General features: G+C 35.3%; 1 protein-coding gene across 1 annotated transcript in view; it reads right to left on the reverse strand.

Moving 5' to 3' along the window:
* Positions 1–26703, reverse strand: part of ROBO1 (roundabout guidance receptor 1) — a 1293158-nt gene that overhangs the window by 40654 nt on the left and 1225801 nt on the right. Inside the window, exons 15-23 of the mRNA XM_070367810.1 lie at positions 26029–26150; positions 24940–25171; positions 23871–23992; positions 20348–20519; positions 16088–16285; positions 11952–11978; positions 10498–10540; positions 3195–3349; positions 330–665 (exon numbers count right to left, since the gene is read on the reverse strand). Coding sequence (XP_070223911.1) covers positions 330–665; positions 3195–3349; positions 10498–10540; positions 11952–11978; positions 16088–16285; positions 20348–20519; positions 23871–23992; positions 24940–25171; positions 26029–26150 — 1407 coding nt within the window. The remainder of the gene's footprint in view (positions 1–329; positions 666–3194; positions 3350–10497; positions 10541–11951; positions 11979–16087; positions 16286–20347; positions 20520–23870; positions 23993–24939; positions 25172–26028; positions 26151–26703) is intronic.

A 26703-nucleotide genomic window follows, 5' to 3' on the forward strand; every position in this document is an offset into this window, starting at 1 on the left:
ATTTAAAAGGTGAGGTATTGTGACGGCTGTACATCTGCCTTATGAATAAAAGATTCTGTCTGGAGCAATCCCTCACCTACGATTAAATTTAAATTAATCTCAAAACCATTTGGAAATACTTATATATTATTATAAAATCAATTTTCCAAGGTTATTGTTGTGCTAATTAACTTTTTGACACTGGAAATTTTGAAACCAAAGAAATCAGAAAACCTTAGTGACAAAAGACAGATTTCACTCACAAGTTCCAGACAAGCTTTGGCATGTACTGCTGAAAGGTTAAGGAAGCCAATACAGAAGATGGTGGGAATAAAGGCAAGTCTCTTTACCTTTGTTCAGTTTGTTTTGCTCCATGATGTTATACTGAATTGGTGCCACTTCCTGTTTCTGCTGTCCAGGTGGCTTCCAGTGCTTCTCGCCAGAGTCTCCACTGCCATTGTTCATGTTGTTGCTGAGGTTTGACTGGATGAGCTGGGTGGTGGCATAAGGGGTGGGCTGCCCTGATGGATTGACAAAACGCCCATCCTTCAGATTTGGGCTATTGAAGGTTTTCATCTCATTGATTTTGTTACTAAGGTCCACATCACCATAAACAGTTGACTCAGGGAGCATCAGATTTGTTTGTTTGTTATCCAGTTGGTTGTTATAATTTGCTATACAATCAGCTATGTGCAATGGAGAGGAAAAGGAAAAAGTCATTCTGCATGGTTATTCGTTTTAAATTTCCTTGTAAGAAGCTTTGTGAGTCACAGTATTATTGTTATATAAAGTATAAATGGGCTTAAATACTATGAGTAAAAAGGACCAAGTATTCTTATGTCCTTTCTAAAGAACAGAATTAAATGTTCTTTCAAAAAAAAAAAATTGAGGGAGTAAGAGAGGATATATAATTTATATGGAGACTAAACAATTCTGAACTTCAGTTAGTGTTATGTAGTTTATAAATAATGAACTCAATTTAAGTAATTTTCCTTTAACAATCACATTAATGGGAAATGCACTAAGAGAATATATACATGAATATCTTTATGTGCCAAGTTTAAATTTTCTAATCTGGAGTTACTGAACTATTTGAAATTACTAGCTAGCTGTTGAAGCAACAGAACAAGGCTAATATGTTAAGAGTGCAGACCTTCCCCCTCCCCCAAAAAACTTCTGCCTTCAGATCAAATAACTTGAGATTTCAATATTGTACAAAATACCTGTATTCAAAAAAACGAGGAACAGAAGAAAAGTGATAGTAAACTATACTCAGGAGAATTTTATTAGTTTTTTCCTTTGGTCACACAAGATAATCATTATCAAGAAAAGCTTTAATATAGTCATTTTGCATGGTTTCATAATGATACCTCAAGATATATAAAATGACAATAATGATGGCCAAATGAATCACAGTAGCCAGGGCAATTTAATCAAATAACACCTGTAATAATCTAATATTTCAATTTCACTCTAATTTTTCCTTCATTTAAATATTTAAGAGTGAAATAAGTTATATATATATATATATAAAAATACTTAAGGTCTGCATTTGAAAATATTAAAATAGCACAAAGAAGTAAAATTATTTAAAACTAAAATATTATTTAAATAAAAATTTAGTTAAGTTATAATAATAAAAATACCACTATTTTATTCATAGAGGCTGCAGCATTAACAAGTTCACCTTGAGGATGAGTTTTCAACTAAATATCATAAGAATTGATGAATTAACATGGCTACTACTTAAGATGTAAAAATAAATATAGTTTTAAGAAAAATTTGCAACTTCTCTATCCTACTGAATTCAATTACTTTGTATTTTAACAACAAATGATCAGGGATCAGAGGTATTTAATTAATCTGGCTTTTAGTAATTTTATTTCTAATTTTTAGGTATTAAGCTTCATGTAAGAGTAGTTAAAATATTTTTAATGGCAATATAGTTTTGGCAATCTCATTTTTTTTGCCAATATTTCCATATAAGTGCTATCATATGGAAATGAACATGTTCTATTTTGCACTGTCTAATACAGTAGCCACATGTGGCTACTGAGCACTCAAAATGTGGCTAGTGCATATGAGGAACTGGATTTTAAATCGTATTTTATTTAATTTAAATAGCCACCTGAAGCCAGAGGCTACCATGCTGGATAACTCAGCTCTTCATATTAATTTACAAAAATGTTGTCATTTTCTTGTCTTATTGGCCTCAGTGTAATCTTTCTTTTACTTATAATTATGTGAGCACTTCTCTGCCTCGATAACTAGAACACCGACCTCTGAAGAATAGGGACTTGGTCACATGGTTGCATCATTTTCATATCCAAATTCAATGGAGACTATGATTTGTTCTTTATGGTACATCACAATTTTTACTTAAATGCCATATTTTATTTTCCTTTTTCTTAATTCCATGGATTATTTTTATAGTCATATATTTGGATTCTTCATGACTCTTTCAATATTTCCTATATTGTGAATGCATGCTGAAAGGTTTTTTTTTTAAGAATTATAGGTTTTTTTAATTCTTTTAAATATTGTATACTCTACATCCAAAGTTTACTGTCATGTTTTAGCATGAAATTTTATCAAGTAATTCACCACACATATTTCTGAACCCCAAAGACACAATTAGTATTAGTATACACAGCTGCAAAAGGTATATATTTCTTGTATTCTACAAAAATTTACTATTATACAATAACATTTTTGAATTTCATTTAGCTTTCATTTAAAATTTTTTTTTGCCATCATCTAATTATTCTTATTGTTGTTGTTCCCGCCATTAAAAATTTGGATCCCTCAGACTATATATTTATTGGTCTTTTGATTTGCTTTGCCCTCAAAATCTTTAAAATAAATACTCTAAATAACTACAATCTACTAAAATTATAATTACACACATTTTTATGAGGATAACTACTTCTACATAATTTCATTTTTCCTTATTTGCTATTTATTCTAGAATTTATATCCTCCATTCTCCCTTCACATACTGGGAAACATTTTTGGGTGTAGGGTGAGGTGTGGAGATATAAGGATGGAAAACATAACTTGAATCAGGCTAATTTGCTAAACAGTGGTTAATATTTCATGAACATATTGATTAAATTTCCTTTCCAATTTAGGGAGAAGAAAAGGGTAGTTATCTCCTCATGGCCTGCTCCTAACAATGCCACGCTTGTGTATCAAGCTATCTCTGTGCCTCTAACCTGGGCGACTATACGTGGTCAAGTTGCTGTCACTGTTCCCATTGCCTGCCGTGCAGCAATTGATGGAGCAGTCATTGTGATTGTTGCCAGTGTTAGGCCATGTGTCTGCAAGCCATGGCTGTGTGGCAGGTTCACTGATGTTGAGAAGTCCTGGCCTAAAGAAAAAAGACATGTATAAAAGCAAGTGTTATATAAGTAGCAAATAACATTGCCTATTCAGAATTCCAACCCATTCTCCATCTTATTATCCTTACAAATAATTTGGTCAATTATGCCAAAAGATATTATCATCCTTTTTATTTTATACACAAGGCAACTAAAATGTAATGTTCTGAGACACACCTCAGTTGATATAGCCATTACACTGTAAACAGGCAGAGACTTAAAATCCTGTAGTTTCTAATGCTTTACTCCTTCTTCAGTCACAGACTAAAAACCAAACACGGAGTCTAAAAAGGTGGATACTTGTATTTTTCAGTGTTTTAATAGCTTACAGAATACTTGAGTTAAGAGAGTTTGCATTTCTTAATTTTTGACCCATTTTAAAAAAAACAAAAACATGATTCTTCTCACAATTTCATTAAAAAATGGAACAAGCTCTTTACTCAGATAAAGGAGCCTTCACAGTAAGCACATTTGCATACTTTTCTCCAAAACCATGTCTCAGAGAGAGTGCGTCTCGGGCTCTGTGACATTTTGTGGAGAGCCTCATCAGTGTTTCAGTCCATAGCTCTGCAAGCTTGTCAACAATTTCTCATGGTGACAATGTAAAATGCCATGAATCCCTATATAAACAAAAGAAAGCTACTGAATTAAATCTGGTAAAACAGTGATGTCCACTGTAAGAAATATGAGTGTTAATGTTTTTTTTTTTTTTTGGAACAACAGATGTTAATCCTCTCTCACTGTGCATTGGGAGTGCAAAGTACATCAGCAGTTACTAATGGGAATCCTGGACCACCAGCGCCAGAGACACAGACAGAAGCTCAGCAATGGCAGTCCTGAGGGCCTCTTCCAACCTTGACTCCAATTGATAATTCAGCAAAAGAGGTGATGATGCAGGATATACTGTCAGATCCACAATAAACAGACCGGCACTGAAGATTCAGAAAAGAGTTCCTTCATGGTTTCATTTTCTTTGTTAAAATGTAAAAACCATGCTTCTCATTTAGCTGGGAAGAACCTGACGTTTAACTTGTGTTTGTGGGGAGTGCGTGCGTGCGTGTGTGTGTGTGTGTGTGTGTGTGTGTGCGCGCGCGCGCATGCACTCAGTCATGTCTGACTCTTTGAAACCCTGTGTACTGGAGCCCAGGCTCCTCTGTCCATGGGATTCTCCAGGCAAGAATACTGGAGTGGGTTGCCATGGCCTCCGTCAGGGTATCTTCCCAACTAAGGGATAGAACCCTCATCTCTTATGTCTTCTGCACAAGCAAGCAGATTCTTTACCACTAGGGCCACTCGGGAAGCCCATCAGAGTCACTGTCATGGTTTCTATTCTGACATACAGAGTCAACCAATGAAACTTATGATGCAAATGATGATTATTTGAGGAATAATTCACTTCAAATGAAAATATGGGTTTATAATTTATATATCTGTATACATATATATGTATTCATATATATATGTGTGTATACAAGTATCTGTAATAAAAATGAATACTTACCTTTTGTTTATAATGTGTGAGGCACTGTCTGACTTCTTTATATATATTATTAACTCCTAATAATCTACAGAGTAGTTACTATTATTGTCCAGATTTTACAGATTAGGAAATGGAATTGCCTGACACAGGTTAAGAAATGTGTTCATGGGTATAGAAAGTGAGTGAGTGGCAGAGTTGGGATTCAAATACTGGTAGGTTGTCTGTAGAATCCACACTGCAAACTAGGAAGCTATTATAAACACATATGTTGAAGAGTGATTAAATTTCTAAAAACCCTCAAACATTCCTAATCAAAGGAAGAGTGAGGAAATGTCTGAAGTCTTGAGAATAATGTTGTAAAAACTGGACAAATTCACTGTTAAAACTGTTGATAAAAACATGCTTTGAAGAGCGATGCGGCTGACCTGTTAAAATTAAAAATATTTAAATGCAAGCTGTATCACAGATATCTGGAGTCTTTGAAATTGATGTTGGTTACAGAAACTCTGCATCTAGTCGTCTTTAGCTTTTCTTATTTTCTCTTAAACCTAAACCAACTGTGTTATCATTTTGAAGTTATTAAAAATAAATCTCCATATTTGACACTGTAGAAATATTAGAGTATGTTTGAAGTACGGGTCAAGTGGAAATTTTCCACAGCCTGACTTACATGGTTCAAAAGGAATAGACGGTATTTTTATGCTACTATGATTCCCTCAGAAAAGTACTTTTAAAAGTAAACGTTTTGATATCATCAGAGGCTGAAAGAACTTTTCATATATATGGGAGTTTTCCAACAGGAAGTGGGATTAACAATTCACATCCTGGCATTCGGTTCAGACTTGTGTTTGGAATGCTAATTATTTAGTGAAGAAGGTTGAGTCATGATTACTGGCCCATAATAAATCTTAAAATGACATATGTATATTTCACAGACCTCTAAGGAAGTCAAAGTCATATGTAGTTATTTTTATAAGGGTGTTAGGGTCCTTAAAAACTAAAAATCTCATAAGATATTTTTATGCATTGAAGATGATCTAGTCTGTATGGGACAGATTTAGCTATCCCCCAGTAAGAAATGAAGCAGAAGCAAAACATGGTACTGGTTACAGTGATTAGTATGTGTTGAACACATTATATAATATAACGTTACCATATTGCTTCAGTCGTGTCCGACTCTGTGCGACCCCATAGATGGAAGCCCGCCAGGCTCCCCCGTCCCTGGGATTCTCCAGGCAAGAACACTGGAGTGGGTTGCCATTTCCTTCTCCAATGTTACCATATTATATATCTATAAATACAATCATATTATACATATGTATTCATATAATGTTGGTTATATTTTCATGTCAATACATCTGAACTTTCCCTATTTCTTCCTTGTCTTCAAAAAGGTATTATTAAAGAAAGGAAGATACTAGGGCTTGCAAAAACCGTATTTAACTTCCATTTTATATTAAGGGGACAGTTCTGTGTCACAAAAGAAAAGAGGACAAATGAACTTAAATAATTATGAACTTAAATAATTTTGATTCCTCTGCTCCTCCTACTCTAGATATTCTACTCACTCACTCCAAACACACACACACACACACACACAAACAAACCTATTTGAACTCCTACACCACAAAATAAAATACTAGAGGGTTCAGGAGCTGAGGAAAATAGTGAAGGGCCTAGCAACAAGGGCTGCCTGGCTGTCTCCTCTTTCTTTTGACATCCTGAAGAGTTTTGAAGCCCAGTAACAAGCGAGGGATAGATCTGAAAGTGGTCAGTCCTTTAGAGAGAAGCAAGGCCTGAGTTCTGTTTCTTTCTCACCTCTGTGGCCAGGAAATGTGCTATTGGCATTCTTGATCTGGTTAGCCTGACTTTCCCACTCTCGTCTTCAGGCTTTCTCTGCTTTTTCCTGGTCTGTGCTGTGGTTTGGATCTTAACTAGTTTTGCCACCGCCCCTCCATGACCCCAGAATTGGAGATTGGGATATTTGAAAAAAGGAAAACAAATGAACAGTCACTTAATATTTACATGATTCTCACTGGATTACATTGCAAGTCCTTTGTCCTTTTCAAGTTGAGAAGAGATTTCTTTGCTTAACCGTAATCCTCATTATCACTTTTCTGTGAATAGCTGAATTCACACTTTTGAGAACCAAGACGGCCCTCTGGTTCTCCTTCTTTCTCAGTCTTCTCCTTTATCAGAGGAAAATGTCCAGGGCCAAAATTTTCTCTCAAGTCATCAAGGACTGAACTGAAATCTTCTGACATTTATTTATTTGGTAAGCCATCCCTCTCTTTTTTAGATACTTTTTGGTGATATTTTTAAAGATCAATATCTCATATATTGAATTTATGGATCTAATCTAATAAATTACATTTATTTCATTACAAAAATTCATGTATTCAATTATTAATTCATAAATCACATAGGCTCTAACCCTAGGATCTCACATTCTATTGTGGGAAACAATCATTAAAGCCAGGAGTTAGTAAACTATTTCTATAAAGGCTCAGAGGGTAAACATTTTGGCTTTTTGAAACATATACTTTTTGTTCCAACTACTCAGCTCTGTTATTGTAGTGGGAAAGCAGTCTTGGACAACATGTAAACAAGTGAGTCTGGCAGTATTTTAATAAATCTTTACTTACAAAAGCAGGTGGCACACCAAATTCAGACCCAGAGCCATAATTTGCTGACCCCTGATATAAACAAAAGATAATTGTATTACCTCATATCAGGTGCTTGGAGAAGGGAATGGCAACCCACTCCAGTATTCTTGTCTAGAAAAATCCATGGACAGAGAAAGCCTGGTGGGATACAGCCCATGGGGTCGCAAAGAGTTGGATGTGACTGAGCGACATACACACACACACACACACACACACACACATTAGGTGCTTAATTGTGGTATTTATATAGAACAAAGAGTTCATGGAGGACACAGCAGGCGAACCTCAGCAAACTGACAAGGGAAGGAGGGACATATTCCAGGCTAATGTAATAAGGACATAGAGAAAATGCAATATTGGTGACTGTCAGATGAGTTGACAGAGTGACTTACAGCATGTGGCACAAAGAAGTATGAAGGGGGTGCTGCAAGTTCCTGGGGGTTGTGGGCTTCATGTGCATTGCCCAGTTTGGGCTTGCTATTTTAAATATGGTGGGTTCTATTGAAAAATGGGATCTTCAGAGCCATGATCAATACGTATTTCAAAACTGCATTCCGGCTCCACTGGGCAAAGGGAATTAACAGGAAACAGTGCTAATGAAGGCAGATGAAGGCAAGATTGCTGGGAACGTGTGTAACAGATCAGGTTCAGAAGACTGAACCTGAAACAATACAGTGATAGTGAAAGGAGAAGAAGGTAGGGTTAAGGAAATACAGTAACAGAGGCAGGAGTGAGGAGGATGACATTGCGACTTAGGTGTCATAAACCAGATGTGGTGGGAGGTCCACAGAGGGCTCACAGAACCTGAGAGGTGAGGGAATCCAGTGTTTAGGGACAGCATCACAGAAGTGAGTACAGGGGTCCAACTCACTGTTCATTGTCTTACTATCCTGGATCATGGAACACACATACAACACACAGAGAACACACACACACGCTCACAAATACTTCCTAGACTGGATCATGGAACACATACAACACACACACACATTCCCAAATAGCTAGTGAGACCTCTTCCTCATGGCATTACTGATCTCTTACCCTGTTCTATTTTTCCAGAGCACTCACCAACTGCTTCTACTATAGAGCTGACTTTTAAAAAAATGTTTATTATCAATCTTCTATCTCCCCCACTAAATGTAAGGTTCAGAAGGACAGGAACTTGTGTTGACTTTGCTCACTGAAGCAGCCTCGGCAATCAGAACAGTGCCTGTCACATTGTAGGTATTCAATAAATAGAGTTGATGAATAAATACATTTAAAATTGTGTATATAACTGCCATATTGAGCCCTGACTCTAATATCTTTATTCAATTGTTGCCTCTATAACATTCTAGCATCTTTTGTCATTTGGTAAAAAGATTACTTCTATTTGGTATTTAAAATAAATCCATTTCCCTGCTATACTATTTTTACATTCAAAAGGTTCATTCTATATGATGACGCTTTCCAGATAGAACTTTGTAATTTTTCAGTCTGGCTGAAGAAACCATCATTTGGTAATGAGAGATCCCTGGCCACCATGTCCTTCTTGATACTTTGGTCTACCTAGGTTCTAAATTCCCTTAGAGCAGGAACCATACTTATATTTTATACATGTGTGTGTGTGTGTGTGTGTGTGAGACACAACACATCTGTGCACACGCCCATGCACAGAGGCTGGTGCAGAACACACAGAAGATGCTCAGTAAGCATTTTCCTATGTTCTGATTAATGAGAAAGCTGATGTCTATAGCCATGAATATATACATGCAGAGAGGTGGTAGTACCATCAGGCATTCCAGATTTATCCATGAGAGAATGTTCTTATGCCAAAGGCTGTTTCATGAATGTCTGGGCTATGATTTAGAGAGGATTCCCTGGTTGCAAAAATATGCCCTGGTTTAATTCCTGAATCAAGTGGATTTATTCCTATGAAGACCTCCCTTGCTGTGGTCTTTCAGCGTCTGGCTTTGTTTCACAGGTATGAAAACAGGAAACCATCAGCAATACCCAGAAAAGAAAAGATTAGTGCTGACTGTCAGACTTGTACAGCGTTTTACTAAAGATGGTTAGCAGTTTTGTTTCTCTTTCTTCTTTCTTTTACCACATTTTGTCATACACTAAATTCAGTAATTTTATCATCAGACGGTATGTTCCTCAGATTCAGGAATAATGTTTTGTTTTTATCTTTCCCATTATCTAACTACACAAAGCAGGGCACTCAATAAGTTAACTGAATTTGAATTACAAAATGGTTTTGGTCGAAAAAAAATTTTTTTCTTACCTCCTAAGCTAGAAGTTGCTGTTTTTGAAAAGAAAGAATTATCTTAGAAAATTCTGATGTTTGGCTCGTGTAACTTATAGCTTCTTTCAGCCCCTTTCAGGTGACTGTCAGATCAATTTGTGATTTCTCTGTGAATGTATTAAAGTTCACTGAATAATAATTACCAAAAAATCATAAATGTAGGATTGAGGTTCATTTTAATTAGAGGGGAAAAAGAAATCTCCGTGTTAACAAGCTACCTAGATTCTCCTATTATTTCAACATATTTCCCCGTGAGTGGAGACTGAACTACGTTGAATTTATCACAAGAGCAAACAAACAGATATAACCTACAGCTTATGAGCCATTGCTGTGTTCAGCAGGTTTCCAAATGAACACTTTTTCTTTGATAGTATCTGTTAACTAGCTATATTTCTTAATCTTCATAAATGCCATCACTTAATTACTTTAACTCCTTTTAATGATTTGCTAAATCAGCAAGTCTGTCTTTCCTGGTTCAAGTGCTCCCTCTGGTGTTCATTTCCCAAGATGCACCAGCTCCAGTTGTGTGTTAACAGGCTTGGTTCTAAAGCAGAGCAGCATGGAGTAGTTCTTGGAGTAATTCTAAAAGATTTAAACACATTTCACCTTTAAGTTAAACCTTTTAAGCAGAGAAAGTGATGTCATCGGGGAAGACAAGAATATCTGGAAGTTCCCTTAGAATCTAAAAACCAGCAAGATAATTACCTCCCTCCACTGCTCACAGCTTCGCCTCCTCTCTGATAAGTTACTGAAATGTTACAAAAAAAAAAAAAGGCACAATTAATAGACATGTTTGCATTTATATATCAAAAGCTGACATTCAAGAGCATCTTTCTAGAATGGAATACTTTCTCCCTTTCTACTTAGAAGCATTGCAAACATTCATCACAGGAAATAGATTTCTGATTCAAATAGTATTTTTTTAAAGATGGTATAGAATTAAATGTTATTCTTATTTTCTTAAGGTGTTAACAAGTTTCAAAACTAAGGAGAAACAAACTTCAGTATACTCTTATTAAATATAATAACTATTACACATTTGTACATTCACATTCTCAGATTTCCATCTTGAATTTATCATTAGATCATGTAATTTCATGATTTTATATAAGTGGAATCTTAAATTTTGGAAAATAAAAACCTACCAGACCATTGCCCCAGAAATATGAGTACCAGTAAGACGGACATAAACGTGAAAATAAACCTTTCTTTCCACACACACAAAGATGTATGCCAAGTTGTGACTATTAATTAATGTGAATCATTTTTTATTGTGATTTGAGAAAATACTTCTCATTATATTTCCATCAGACATGTATACATAGTGAAAATATATTTTAATGCCCCTGAAAGCATTCTCAGCTTAATAAGTCATGGGTATAAAGTTTAGCCATGACAAAAAAAAAGATTTGCACATAGTTGTCAAGGGGTTAAGGATATTAGCTTTTCTGTAAATACAGACACATTTTCTAAGAACAAGTATGTTTCTAAAAGCTGCCAAATTCTGCTACTTAGAAGAACTCCAAACTGGGAGTCTGTTAAGGAGAGATAACTGCATCCAGTGATTATAATAACTGGATTAAAACCGAGAAGGCAGGACCACAGGTACCTTTTTACTAAAGGTGATGCGAAAGAAGAGGACCCTCTTTGAAAGAAACAGAATAGAACAGAATATTAGGACTTGGACTTAGGGAAAATGAAAAGTTCTATCTTTCAAATGTGCTGTATATTTTGGTTACCTTTAAGAATGTTGATTCTATGGATAGAGAATTGCTCGGGAGAGAAAATTTTGTTGGAAATCCAGAAAGCTTAAGTTAAGGGGAAAAAAATGCACTGCCAAGTCTAAAATCATCAATTGATCATTAGCATGTTAAATCATGCTGAGGCTAGAAACAGTGTGCCTATCTAATGAAACACATGCAAACAAGGCTCGGATGCACTGTGGAATCATGGATAAACAACTGCACTGAAGGGATGACAAGCAACACCAACCATTTCTACTTCAAGTGCATGCCTGCTAGGAGTAAATGAAGTACTGTTTCCATTGTAAGTCCTTTCCCCCCAGCTTACTGCAGAAAATGAAATAAAAACAGCAACACAATAGTACAACACATGCCGAACTAACGAAGGAAAGGAGGAGGGTAAGCGCAAATATATACCTGTTGGTGTGAAGGTAAAAGACGGGACTGAAAAATCAAAACAAAATATAAACCAGTTATTAAGCTGAAGAGAGAAAGGGAACACATCACATTAGTATAAATCAAGCAGACAGCTGAACATAAAACAAATGTAAATAACCAAGCCAGTCGTTCTGACACTCTGATATGTGGATAAAACCAAATCTAAGGGTCTCTGCAGGTACCATTTCGAAGTGTCTGACATTCTAGGACAGGAGGGGCGTGGGGAGTGTGCTGGGTTAGCCTGCAGATGACCCCTGCTTTTAGTAATAGAGATTTAGCTCATGGCTTTAGTACAAACAGGAATTCTCTACTATTAATCATTTCCAAACACTGGATAATGGGTGCTTAAACAGGTATTATCAGGGTCTTGCCTAACCTTATCTAGAAATCTGAAAGTAAATGCTTATTAAAGTGGACTAACTAATATAATAGGTGCACTGGAGCATTCATCACCTAGAGAGAGACAGTGATACAGACAGAGGGAAGGAGAGAGCGAATGCCATAAAGACAGAAAGAAAGGTAGAAAGAAGACCGAAAGAAGAAGAAAGGAAAAATACCCAAAGAAAAGGAGGGAGGGAAGAAGATAGAAAGGAAGAAAGAAAAGGGAAGGAAGGAAGAAAGCAAGCAAAGAAAGAACTGGAACAAAGAAAACCATAAAACTGAACTGTTTCGCTGACAAGAAATGCCTTATGCCTTAATATAAAGAGTGTATTGCTACATTTTTATCATCATAGAAATTTGTGAATGGACAGAATATATAGGGGGCTTTAACATTAATTCTGCTATTATAGTTTATACCTAGAAGCTTTCTAGAAGTAGGCTGAACATTTAAAAAAAATAGCACACCAAAAGCTAAACAATAGAACAATAATGCTCCTCTGAAAATCTTCACTCTCTGCAGTTATAAATCTTAATCTAATCAATAATGCCTGAAATTGAACTGCAGACCTCAAAAGTGGGATTCTTGCCTCCCCCACTTGTCCTATCTTCTCCCATTCCTGGCTGTTGGATAACACCAGAGTTATTTCCATGACATTTCATAAAGGGAGGAGGCTGACTTTTTTTTTTCCCCAAGCTCTTCACATTAATTTAAAGTAAACACTGCCCTGGTAAAGAAAGCAAGAGAATCTACATTACTCCTTGAAGACTAAAATTTGCTTTTAAGAAATCCTTAATACACACAAACTAAAATACTGATTACTTATCATGGATCAAAAAGCTGCCAAAAATGTATTTTCCACTTCATATTTGAATGTCTGCAAGAAATTTACTTTAGGATTAGAGCACTGGGGTTGCAGACTTGAATGCCATAGCATCTTTTACAACTGTCACTTCTTACCAAACCATTTTATCTCTGAGCATACTAGGAAGAAAAAAAAGACAAAAGTCTCAATGCTGGGGATCCGGTTTATAGACTGTCTTCTTTCACTGCATAGCAGTCTCTGTCTTAAGAATTCTACTGTGTTTTCTTTCCGTCAGGTCTTTTCAGAAAATCAATGTAATTTAGCTACAATCAAAAATTCAGAGCAATAGTAACTCGTCCTCATAAAAAATATAAAAGACATACATTTGAAAGTAAAGGTACTCAAGCAAGAATGGAGTGCCTGAACATTAATTTGCAATCACAAGGACACAGGGGAAAAAATGAAAGGTCCTTGTCAGTACTCCTAGCCAATTGCTAACCCCAGTTTAAGGAATGGAAGAAGAGATGAAAAGAGGTCCATCTAAATGAAATTTTTACAGCTGGTTCACCAAAGGACAACTTAATTCTCAAAGCTTCCACTAATAAATCATCTCATCCAGTGATGCTGGTTCACTATGTGGACAAAGAGTACAAGCAGAGGGAATACCTACAGATAAATGTAGGGGGAAAATGTTTAAAATGCTCACTATTACCCAAAGTCATACTCTGGCTTGATGTTTCATAGGGCAGTAGGCTCTTTCACATGGATTTCTTTTAAATATTTCACTTCCTTTTTTATTAGGATGACCAGCATTGTTTCGGGCACAGTCAATTTAAGATTTCAGAATTCACCTTTTAAAATTGCATAGAACCAGAAATATGAAAAAGTGCCTAAAAGGCAAAGTGAGGAAAGCAGAATCAAATGCTCACCAATTACATTTGTGATTATGTTCTATGATTTCTGCTTAACACGAGCTAGTTAAAAGGACAATATTAGTGTAATAGGTTTTGCAGAAAGAGCACATAGGCATTTCCAAGCATGCTTACAGTGCATTAGTAAGAGAAAAGAAACATTTCAGAAGGGAAGAAGGTTTCATGTCACATATTTAGGATTCAAGACCAGAGAGAGCATTCCATTGTTACAACTGCACAGCTATCATACTCATGGCAATAAAAATTATAAAATTCCTAGAAACTCAAAAGATTCTACATCTAGATGTTAGTCACTTTTCCTCATTCATATGGGATTTCAGAACACAACTCCCAACAGTGCCCACCTGTGCCCTGCTCCACAACACACAGACACCCACAAACCCCTTCTCTGCCTTATTTTTTGGGCAAAGGTTTTATATGGTAATGTGTGGCCCTGACACTGTTCTATGAATGTGTGATGAGCACCTAGTCTCTTCACAGTAACCCCTCAGCCCCCATTTGCCATTTCTCAGGCAGGGATACTGACATTTTTGCTTTAATATTGACATAGGACACATATCTGAAAAAAACATATTTAAGGATGATAATGCTAAGGCAAACGTATGTACATAAGGAGACTGCTGTGGACCCATGGGCCAGAGGCATGTTCATCAATTTCCACAGTGTGGGTGATGAATTTGTGTTGACTCTTTCTTGCCAAGACCCCTTGTGACTGAGAGCACAAATGTTTTAGACTGTTGTCTCAGACTATTTCACAAGCTCAGAGGGACAGTCAATAGGACTTTTCATTGAGAAAAGGTCTAACTAGCAATAACAAATTCTGACTTTGCCATATCAATGCTCAGAGAAATGGCGTGGCCAAGCCACGTGGGAAATGTTCACTCAGGAAATACGCAGACAATTTTTTTTTAAGGAGGGTGACGGTGGGAGTGGGTATTTACTAGTCATCCTCTTTAAATCTGCTTTGCAGCAAAAGTGTTGTCTTAGACTTATAGACCCTATAACTAGGGTGGATGTATACCCTGTCATCCAAAAACCAAGACAATTTTGAGACCCAAAGGAGCACTGTCAATAATTTAGTTGGACTAAAGACATAAAGTGGGTCTGTGGGCTGAAAACTTACAATTACTCTGTTGACAGCCCAGAGTTGATGAAGATATTTGAGAAGGGGAAAAGGATTATCTGAGAGTGATAACAAACTCATCAGGAAATGAAAAATATAAACCACCAATCTGCAGACTTTGAGGATATGTGGCAAAAGTGTCTGCAAATTCCTCAGCTTATTTGGCTCATCCATATAATTATAAATAATTTTAGCCAAATAAACTTTCTCTTCTAAATTGCAGATACATTTTTAACAAAATCATCATTGTTCGTCAACAGTATATACATAGTCAGCTCTGCAACTTTAAACATAACAAATAAAAAGTACTAAGTGTTCTCTCTCTGCAAACTGAAGCACACTATTCACTCAAGCATTCCATATGCACTAAGAAACAATTATTTTATAAATAATCAGAAATACACTTATTTATAAACAATCTCTTTCACTTCACAAAGGGGAATGATGCTCCCTTTAAAGTTGTATGACAGTCCAAAGCTTGGATTTATAATTCCTGAGACATGGAGATTAAAAATTTTCCTCCAGGATATAAAGCAATAAAGTAATTCCCTAAGAGAACAAGGGAATGGTATCACTACCAAGTGTAGACCTACCCTGGTGAAATATATTTTATTTTATTTTTTATTTATTTATTTTTTACCCTGGTGAAATATATTTTAAAGAAATTGAGCCTGAAACAGATAAGTTCTATTTTAGTACTGATAACCAAGTGGAGTTTATATCTAGATGTTGCAATAAAATAAAAGCAGTTTTGTAAATTTTTATATGTTAAAATAATTAATATAGGATACATATATATAAAATCAAGAATAACTTAGAGTCATATATTGAAATCAAGAGTTATGTAAAGCATGAAAAATTTAGGAAAGGTAATACCTTTTCTGATACCCGCATAAGTACTAGCCAGCCCATTTCTCTTCTTTCGGTGTCGATAGAGCCAGATGCTAAAAACCATAAGGATGATCCAACAGGCAGCCCCGATTCCTGCGATGAATGCCGGCTGCTTCACTACGTCTGAGATCTGCTGAGCAAGGCTGACTTGGTCCTCAGGTGACACGGGGTTTCCATGAGAATCTGAAAAGGCCATCTTTGGGTTCATTCGGGTTTAAAACTCAGTGAGACAATAAGCACGTGCTTATATACATAAAGTGGCCATCATTATGTTGTTAATTTTTGGACAATAATTTCTGCTTTTCATTGCAATGTGCACCATCGTCAGTTAAAAGAGTTAATGACATTTGGGGCAAGATTATATTCACTTTATTTATTTGAACTCAAAACAAACACAATAATTTTATGGAATATATTTTAAAACAAAAATAACAGCCCGCAATTCCTATATTTTGCTCCAGAAAACTGCAGTTCACCGATGGGATTTTCAGTGCAAAGTGAGATAAAATACAAATTACACTTCTAAAAAGTGAAATACTTTACCCCAAGAATACAAATAAGGAGTACTGAATTGTTGTTGTTTAGTTGCTAAGTTGTATCTGACTCTTTTGCAGCCCCATGGACTGTGTGTGTGTGTGTGTGTGCATCCCCTCTCCCCCACCCTTGAATAGTGTAAGACTCTTAACTACCTCAGAAACACATCATTTGGAACTATGTTCAGAAGGGTCTATAAAAATTCAGGATCATTAAAAACCAATGAAAAACTGAGATTATGTTATCAATGAAGGAACGATGAAAACGTCTTTTTTTTAAAAAAATGGAATTTTTATTTTTATGTTTCTGGCTACACCATGTGACTGTGGGATCTTAGTTCCCCAGCCAGGGCTTAACCCCGGGCCCTCAGCAGTGACACTGCAGAGTCCTAACCACTGAACTGCCATGGAACTCTTAAAGAAAACTTTCTTTCAAAATAATAACCATGGCCAGAGACAGCTATAAGAACATTAAATATGGACAAGATTATCAAGTGTTATGAATAGTCAAAAAGGCTCCTATTTTCTCTTAGCTATTTTGATTCAAGAATTTAAGATTGATGGAATTATGGCTATTAAAATTTACTTAGTTCACGTTTATGTTTCAACCTACTAAGAGACTCATTGCTCAAACCCACCATTTTACCACATCACACAGAGCAGACTGCAAAGTCTATAGAAGTCTGGAAGCTGTTCCTCTATCATCAAGGAATAACCTACTTTGTGGGCACTAAGTGATGCCAATGCTGAGGATGCCCAGTGGCAGAATTACTTACTATCTGTAAGAATTACTTACTATCTGTAAGAATTACTTACTATCTGTATCTGTACTCTTAATGTTCTTCCCCTACAGCATCTGGTCAAATGGGAAGGCGTTTGCCTATTTCATGAGACTTGGTGCTTTCTTACAATTGTTAAATCATTTGACTCTAAAATTGTTCTGCTAAAACCACCTGCTTTAAAGTAGAAACATTTTTTCCAGTCCAAAACTTTTTTTTCCAGAAAAATAATTGGAATAACTCATTATTTATGAATAATATTTCTCAAATACAAAAAATACAGATTTTTTTTCTTATTAAAAGATATTGCTTTCTGATAAGACACTGGCAGGTAAAATAAAAAGCATTCCAAGGCTAAGGAAACAACCGTAGGAAAATAGCCTTTTCTGTATAGGGCTAAATTGCTACTGTATTGTATATGTGTGTGTTTTTTATTTACCTTTTTCTTAAACGGAATTCCAGATTTCATTCTATGGAGGGTCAAGGCTGAAAAATCTATTTTCATAAGCAGTTGCTGTCACCTGCCTTCAAATGTTTCTTGACTGAAAGTTTCATTTCATGTTCCAGACTCTTTTATCTATGGTTATCCTAAGAGCACTTCATCCTCTGAACGTTCACCAAGCTGATCTATTCTTTTTATTTCTAATACACCCTTTGTATCTGCTAGGTTTATAGATTTCATGGCTATTTGCGCAAAGTTAAGTTGGGTGGCTTCAGATTTTATGAAGACAGCTAAGAGGGGTTCCAAGCAGGCGACCAGATGGGCTTAACAGAATAAAGTGTGGTGTGACTAATGAATTAAAATGGCCCTTCTATATCTCAGTCTTTGTCTCACTGCAGCTGAGGCTATATTAAGATATGGAAAACTGGAACATATTTATAATTTCAAGAAAACCAATTTGATCCTTAAATCCTATGATTTAAATCTTAAATAAATAAAGTTACACATGGTCCTTTTTTCCAATTCATTTTTGAAAACCCAGAACTAGAAGTTATATATAATTAAAAAAGTAGGCAAATGACATGACATTTTACAGGGTCATTGCCATGTAACTTTTAATTTTAGTTTTAGTAAGTTAATACTAACTTTTCACAAAACTAGGCAACTATTTAAGTAAAAATACCTATGTTTAGACTGTTTTCTCCCATACCTTAGGTAACACTGCAATAAATCAAGCAATTAAAAAAATTATTTTCTATTCTGCTTAAAAATTTGGAATAAATGAACCAGAAATAAAACCATGAAGCTACTTTTTTTTTTTTTTTTTTTTGCTTAAAAGTTGTGCATATTATAATGTGTTGGAAAAAAAAGTGTTAAAGGTAAAAGATATTCTCAGAATTAAATTCTGGCCCATGTCTGCAGAAGAGGCGACAAGCTCTCCACTAAAGCTTGAATGGTTCTCTCATAGCATACAGCTGTCAGGGGATAACTCCCTAGCCAGTGACTTGATTTTGCAGTGTTCCCATTCATCTGCTCAGAATCACAAAACTGAGCTCTGTGCAGCAGCGACATGCACAATTTCCAGACATGGTACCATTTAAACCTTGCCCCACACTGTGTGTTTGTTTTCTTCCTTTCTGCTGGCCCAAGTCAACCCTGGAAGCCACATCAGCCAGAGACTCTCCACGTCTACAATCACTGGACTTCAGGTGGACTCTGTGCTACTTTATAGAAATTCTGCAAGGGTATCTGGAACAGCAGCTAGTATTATCTTGACAGTGGAACATCAACAACAGTTTCCAAATTGAATGTAAAGTTCCTTATGTATGGCAGCAAAGTTTATTAAAAGTAGAATGTTTCTTAATTTTGTTCTGAGATAATTTCTAAGATGTCATCAATATTACCAACATGAAACAATACTAGGCACTTTTTTGTGATATAGGAAAATTCATGTATCTCATTCTTTTTCATAATTTAGCAACTGGCATAAAATACTACTAATGCTTAACTTCTGACCTGGAAGGAACAAAGTTGACTATATGCTTCTCAGTATCATGAAATTTCACTATCAACTCTTAACATCTCTTAACACCTTTTCTCTCCCCCTTCCATTCACAATTTTGTTGCTGTTTTTTTGTTGTTGTTGTTTCTTTTAGATTTGACTGGTAACCATTTGATAATTTGAATTTTATGTGTATGTCTCCATAATGAAGTATGGCAACTAAGTGTTCTGCCAGTTTTTTATTCCTCAAACCAGTTTTGAAGCATATTGTATTTTTAATTTTCTAAGTAACTAGCATATACCGTATTTCAACATCTCAGTCTATCTTTTGTTATCACATGCAATATAATTTTAAATAGACAAAAATGGTAAATATAAACTGCATATTGCTCTAAACTTCAAATACTTATAGAAATATTTATTTTTTTACCCAAACCACATCTTTCCTGTTCCCTGAGGTACTCTTTGTTGTTGTTTAGTTACTAAATCCTGTCCTACTCTTTTGCAACCCCATGGACTGTCAGGCTCCTCTGTGCAAGGGATTCTCCAGGCAAGAATACTGGAGCGGGTTGCCATTTCCTTCTCAAGGGGATCTTCCCCACCCAGGGACTGAACCTGGGTCTCCTGCATTGCAGACAGATTCTATACCATGGAGACAGCAGAAAAGTCAAGGAGATCTCATTGGTGCTCAGTTAATAGTGTTTGTTGAACAGATGGGAAAAAATTCAATAGGACAGAAAAAGGATGACACTGACCATTTACAGCCTTTTGCTCAAAATACCATTTAAGATGTTTGTTTGGATAAGTTTAAATTTAGTTGTGATATTATAGACAGATCAAACAAAGCTAACAATATTATTTTTGAAATTCTACTGCCACATTCCATAGTCTGTGCAACTTGCATTGGTTGCCTCCACGACGTACCAAAAGAGAAGGAGGACGATGGGTACAGTGCTAAGTCTTTCCAACCAGATCGCCACTGGCACTCACCTAACTGGATGAATTGTGGCTCACTCTTCACCCCCGACCCAGCCCCCGTGCTGGCTGCCACCTCTACACTATATCGGATCCCAGGAACCAGTGAGGGAATAACCACAGAAAAGGTGGAACCATCTACTGTCTTGTTTATATGGTATCGCGTTTCATTGCCCAGACACCAGACCTGGAAGAAGAGCACAACAGTTATGTAAGTTAATATAAAGATCAACACAATATTGTGGTTTTAGACCTAGACAGAGTTCAGATTTATCATGAACATAATGTAGGAAGTTTCAAAAGTCATTTTCCCCTAGATCTAGTTCTGAGAAGATGCTTCCTGTCAAACTTCATGTTAGTAGTACATTAAAAACCTCTTTGAACTTTCTTATATATTCTTAAAGAATTATATCAAGTGATTCTACAAATGTTTCTACAGAGGATTATATCAGGCGATTCTACAAAGACCCTGGTTCTTATCAACACTTATCAACAGGATTTGCTTTAAAAAAACAAACAAACAAAAAAAAAAAACATCTAGGTATTATACGCCAGAAAAAGATAAAAGGAACTTGCAAAAACCTGTATACATCCAGATAAAGAACAGTAACTTACCTATCATCATCCAGTATTTGAATTTCTACTATGAACCAGGCATAATACCAGATATCACAACACAAAAATGCATGGGAAACTGTGTGTCTAATACTTTATTTCAACAGTTCTCTGGGACAAAATTACCTGATGCTGTCACAACGCCATCACTTTTTATGTCAAAATCAAGAAGCAGTTGATTTAAAAAGAGAGTTTCTGAACAATCTAAACTCTCTTGGCATAAACATGGTTTTTAAAAATAAAACAAGGACATGTTTAGCACATGGAACTCTGCTCAACGTTATGTGGCAGCTTGGATGGCATGGGGGTTTGGAGGAGAATGGATACATGTGTAAGTGTGACTGAGTCCCTTGGCTGTTCACCTGAAACTATCACAACATTGTTAACTGGCTACACCCCAATACAATATAAAAAGATCCTATTAAATAAACAGATGGAGCCGGGACCTATTACACAAGCCTTTTCCTGAAATATGTGTTCCAGACCACCAAGACCTAAAAAATAAATAAAACTGAACATAAAGAGTAAGGATCATCCTAAGATTTATTCCGTCTATGGTATGTTGAACTATTATCCATGAAAGAAAAATAGCACTCTGATCTTGTATTTATGGTAATATTAATTAGTTTTTGATAAAATACAAGATCCTAATAACAATTCATATTTGATTTGAAAGGAAAATATTCTAATAAGAAAATTATTGTATCTCTCATTAACTTTGATGATATTTGTGGTAGGAAATTAGTTTTAGGAAATTAAGATTTCCGAGCTACACTATAGTCCTTAATTTAAATTTCTCTAAAGGATTACTGAATTATTAGAGTGCTCTTTTGCCATGTTGTAGATCTTGGATATGATGCATGAAAGTATCTGGACTCAATTTCTATAAGAAAATGATCCATGCAGTAGTAAAACATGCTCTGTATTCTTTATGATGTCCTCCAGCAAGACATGGGATTATTTTCAAGTAGCCTATTGTTTAAACTGTAATAGGAAATGGGATTTAAAATGAATCTGAGAATGTCAGTGTCCTCTTTCACATGGGCAAAAATCTTTTTTGCTTTGAAAGTTAATATTATTTTAATATAGTTTCAATGCATGATACCAACAAATGGTCAGACTCTATTACCAGGGTCTGATCATTTGGAAATAAAGAGTCCTTTGTGATTTTTTTCCCTCAATTACATTACACAGCTGAACCAAAGCCACAAACTGATTTTGTACCAGTCAATCAGGTTGTGAAAGGCATTTTATTATTTTAAATTGACCATGAAGTTAAGTGAAATCCACCCTTTCTCATTTCTTTAGGAGAGAAATGAGTTTTGACTCTTAGGGGAAAATGCCTACATTAACACAATTTTGCTTGAGAGCTGAGATATCACCTTATTCTATATGCTTAAAAGTCTCTATAACAGTTTGTTTATCCAGACTGAACCATAGCATCCCAGTATTGAAATAATCTTGAAACTCATGAGAAAGTTCAAAGTGTAGAGATTCTTACCTATTACTGACTCAATTACAGTAGAAGATCTAATTTCAAACACCCTAAAATACACACAGTGCATTTACAACAGTATTTTAAATACCTAAAAAAATGTCACCCCTTTAAATTATACACAAATTCATAAAGAGGTTTTTAGTTTGTTTTTAAAAGTTATTTTAAAATAAAATGTTATACCTAAAATTAAGCTCAGTATATTTGGTCATCGTACAAATTATTTTGGTACTCAGAAGTATATTTATGGTCTTTATTTGGGCCTTACCCAAAATGCGTATCAACATCACCTGGAAAGATCTACCAAAGTATATAAACAGGGGCCTCATTACAGATGCTGAATCAGAATCTTTCAGAATGGTGGCAATGCACCTATATTTGGAAAATGATTCCATAAGTAATTCTGATGTTAGCATGCCAATTACCTGTAGAAGGTAAACGAGTATTTACTTTCTTACCATCAATTTCATATCAATAGAAACAGGTAAGTTTTCACATTTATGAGACAATTCAGTAAATATAATTTAACTGGTAACTAGAAAAATACTGAGGTATCATGGACCTATAAGGCACTGTCTATAGAAATATACGTCTTGCAGTTCAAAAGTCTTCTAGTATATGATCTGTTTACATACATATTGAAAAAATACAAGAGAAATTTACTCTCTTGTGTGATTTCCATAATTCAATCTATCATTCACTCATTTACCATAGCTCATTAAGACTGTGCTATAATGCTTATTCATTAATAGGATAAATCTCATGTCCTTAATTTTATTCTACCCTGCTATGCTTAATATATTTGCTTGAAATTAATCTAGGTAAACCTTTCTAAATTCAATGATTAGAGATGATTTACTTCACAGGTAAAAGTAATTATTTAGAATCACTGATTTAAATTACTTTCAATATATCGTTATGTTTAAAAAATTTCATTCAAACATATATAGAAATTTAAAATTGAATTTCCTTTGAGACATAAAATTTTGTTTAGAGATGCTGAAAGATTAAAACAAATTTATTAAAAAATTTTCAGGCACACTAAAATAATTTTTCCAACTTAACTCCAATGTTACAAAATTCCAAATGTGTTGAAAGAAAGAAAGAAACCATATCTGATACAATTCCATGGGGCAAACTAGTTCTGCAAATGCATTTAAGCTGGATTTGGCGGGAAAAAAAGAAATTTTGATTAGCCTTTACATGTGTTGTTTGTGTGAGCACCTATATATACTGTGAACAGGTAAATACTCTCTTTTAAATTGTTTTTTTTTTCCCAAATGGCTTAAGAAAAAAGTATTTCACAATTATTGACTAAACAGACAAGAATTTAAAGAATAATTTATGTTGCTGTGCATACCAGCAGATGGCGCCAGATATCCATGAACAATACAGCCAAGCTTGCTTTTTGACTATAGATGCACTTACCTTATATTCTTGGACCATTCCATTCTGAGTATCTTCAGGAGGTGGCTGCCAACTAACGAGAATTGCAGTTCCATTTCCATCATTCTTTGATACAGTCACACTTTGAGGTGGGGCACTGGGTGCTATTAAATTGTTTCAAAGAGCAGGTTTATAAATAAGCATATTAGAAAACATTGAAAGCAGGCATTTAAACCATTAAACAAAACATAGAAAGTTTATGTCTATATATATATATATATATATTTTTTAAAGATGTGTCTCATCCAAGTCTGATTACTCCCAAACTATTTAAATTTTTCCTCAATACTGCTAACCTATTGTTACTGTGAATTTTCTATAACCAAAGTTATATAGATTATCTCCACAAAACATTCCAGGAGAATTCCTCTCTTTCCTATCCAAGTGTCATGTTCTCCCTAAAATGTTCAAAAGTATAAAGGCTAACCATCCATGACATTAACTGTATTATAATTTACTGTAATCAAAGGAACAATTTAGGAACAATTCTTGTTATTTTTAAAGATTATACCTGTGACATGTAACTTGTAACCTTTATGTAAATACTAATTTTAATTTCCAGTTACATGGTGGCTAAACATACTGGTTTGTGTAGAGCTGAGAGGTTTCTAGGGACATGAGCCATAAAATGTTAATCCCAGAAGGTCCTGGGACAACTAAGACATTACTCACTTGCTTTACAAAGCATCACTCAAAATAACATTTGATAAATGAATGAAAAAATTAATGGAAAGGCAAACAAATTGAGGATAATTACATCTTTAAATGTGAATTTTAGTTCTGAATAACTAGATATATCCAAGATATGTCACTAAGTAATACAATGTTCACATTTGCACATTTTTATATAGGCCGCTATTAAAGCAAGTCAAGTATTACAGACTTTAGTTTTTAGTAGTTCTAATTAAATAACGTCTATTAACAAAATATAATGCTCACTACCAAGACAGTTAATAATGTCACTATTACCATTAAAAGTTTTCAATTAAGTTAATAAAAGCCTAATGAAAGTATTGCAATGCACAGTTATCACACATTTCATTATACTTGCCTTCTTCTAGGGTTTTGGCAAATTTAATTTCACTATCTGCTCCTTGAAATTCATTAAAAAAAGGACGAGCCTTAATTTCATAGTTGACTCCTTTCTTGAGATCAGGGATAACCACACTGTTTTTGGTTGGGGTCCTCACTTCAAAAACTAACCACTCGGATTCACCATGGTTGGCTCCAGACGGGCGGTAAAGAACTTTGTATCCTTGAATATACTGAGACTGTTGGTCCACCTATTACAATGACAAATAAAATGCAATCACTCATGCCTTCCATTGACTTTTTAGAACATCATGAACATTAATGTGACAAGAGGCAAAACAATTCTATCTGGCTTCATCTCACAGTTTTATAGTCTATATGAAGTAGAATATGAGAAACAAATCACTATCTTTTGTAATCTGTCCACTTTTCCAGCTTAATGTATAATATTAGCTATGAATTTCTATGTTTCATGCAGAAATGTGACCACCATGGCAGTTCCCTGGTGCACATCTAGAGATAAGTCAGAGTGTCAAGGGGATAAGGAAATGACATGTGTTTTCCATTTTCTAATTTTAAAAGACTACTTAATGCTATTTAGAAACAGTTCTCAGTTAAAAATTTTCATATGTTAATAATTCTATAAGTTATATACACTCTTTTGAGGAGTATTAGGAATATATAGCTTGTTTCCTTTGAGACAGGTAAAGTTCATTGTGTGTGTGCTTAGTCACTCAGTCATGTCTGACTCTTTTCTACCCCACAGACCATAGCCCACCAGGCTCTTCTGTCCATGGGATTCTCCAGGCAAGAATACTGGAGTGGGTTGCCATGCCCTCCTCCTGGGGATCTTCCCAACCCAATTCATTACTGCATAATATAAAATACATGCAAGATGACATTTTTCTCTGTTTAAAACCATTTCATAGCTACCACAACAAACAAATGTTTACATTATAAAATTATCATTGGTGGGGAAGTAAGGAACAGATATATACAATTTAACTATCTATTATATATATATGCACATTTTTCATATAATGATCTCCAAAAAGTCATCTGCTTATCAAAACTGAAATCAAATATTACAACAGCAACAATGACTCACTGTCCAGTGCACTTCGATTGAAGAGGAGGAAAGGATGGTGGGGTTGTGGAGATGCAGTACAACATTTCCCAGTTCTCGCTGGACCTGCTTGTGATCCACCCCCTGACTGGTTGGGGGAACATCTGCAACAATCCCAGAAGACTGTGTCAAAGCCTAGACAATGTTTCTGACTTGAATAAAAGCATGGGGAAACAATCCTTTCATTCATAGAAAATCCCAGAAAAGAAGAATCATTCCAACTGTGAAGAATAATTCCAATCTGTGTTACAGAATAAAATAGGAACAACTTAACCTTTTTACTAGAATCAGGAGGACAGGACATACAGAGAGAGATAACAAGCAGAGGGCATATAGAAAGCGAAACAGAGCAGGTGGCAAAAATAACAACGGCAAACATCAGTGTTTGAGGGCTCCTCCTATCATGTACTGATCGCTTTCTTGCCTAGGATGAATGGCTTAGTGCATTCCCCTCTAAGTTTATTACATAACCTTCTGTAGTGATCCTAACCATGCAAGAAAGTAGATATCCAGGATCTGTGACCAGTAGATGAGAAACGAAGAGAATGGAAACACCTAAGTGAAAAGCAAGCACAAAAAGAAATTAGACACCCCTCATCTTATAAGATAAACCTGGATATCTTTCCAAGTAAGATAGTTAGTGGTTATAAAAGGGGG

This window comes from Bos mutus, chromosome 1, assembly GCF_027580195.1.
Source record: "Bos mutus isolate GX-2022 chromosome 1, NWIPB_WYAK_1.1, whole genome shotgun sequence".
In the NCBI taxonomy this organism is placed as follows: domain Eukaryota; kingdom Metazoa; phylum Chordata; class Mammalia; order Artiodactyla; family Bovidae; genus Bos; species Bos mutus.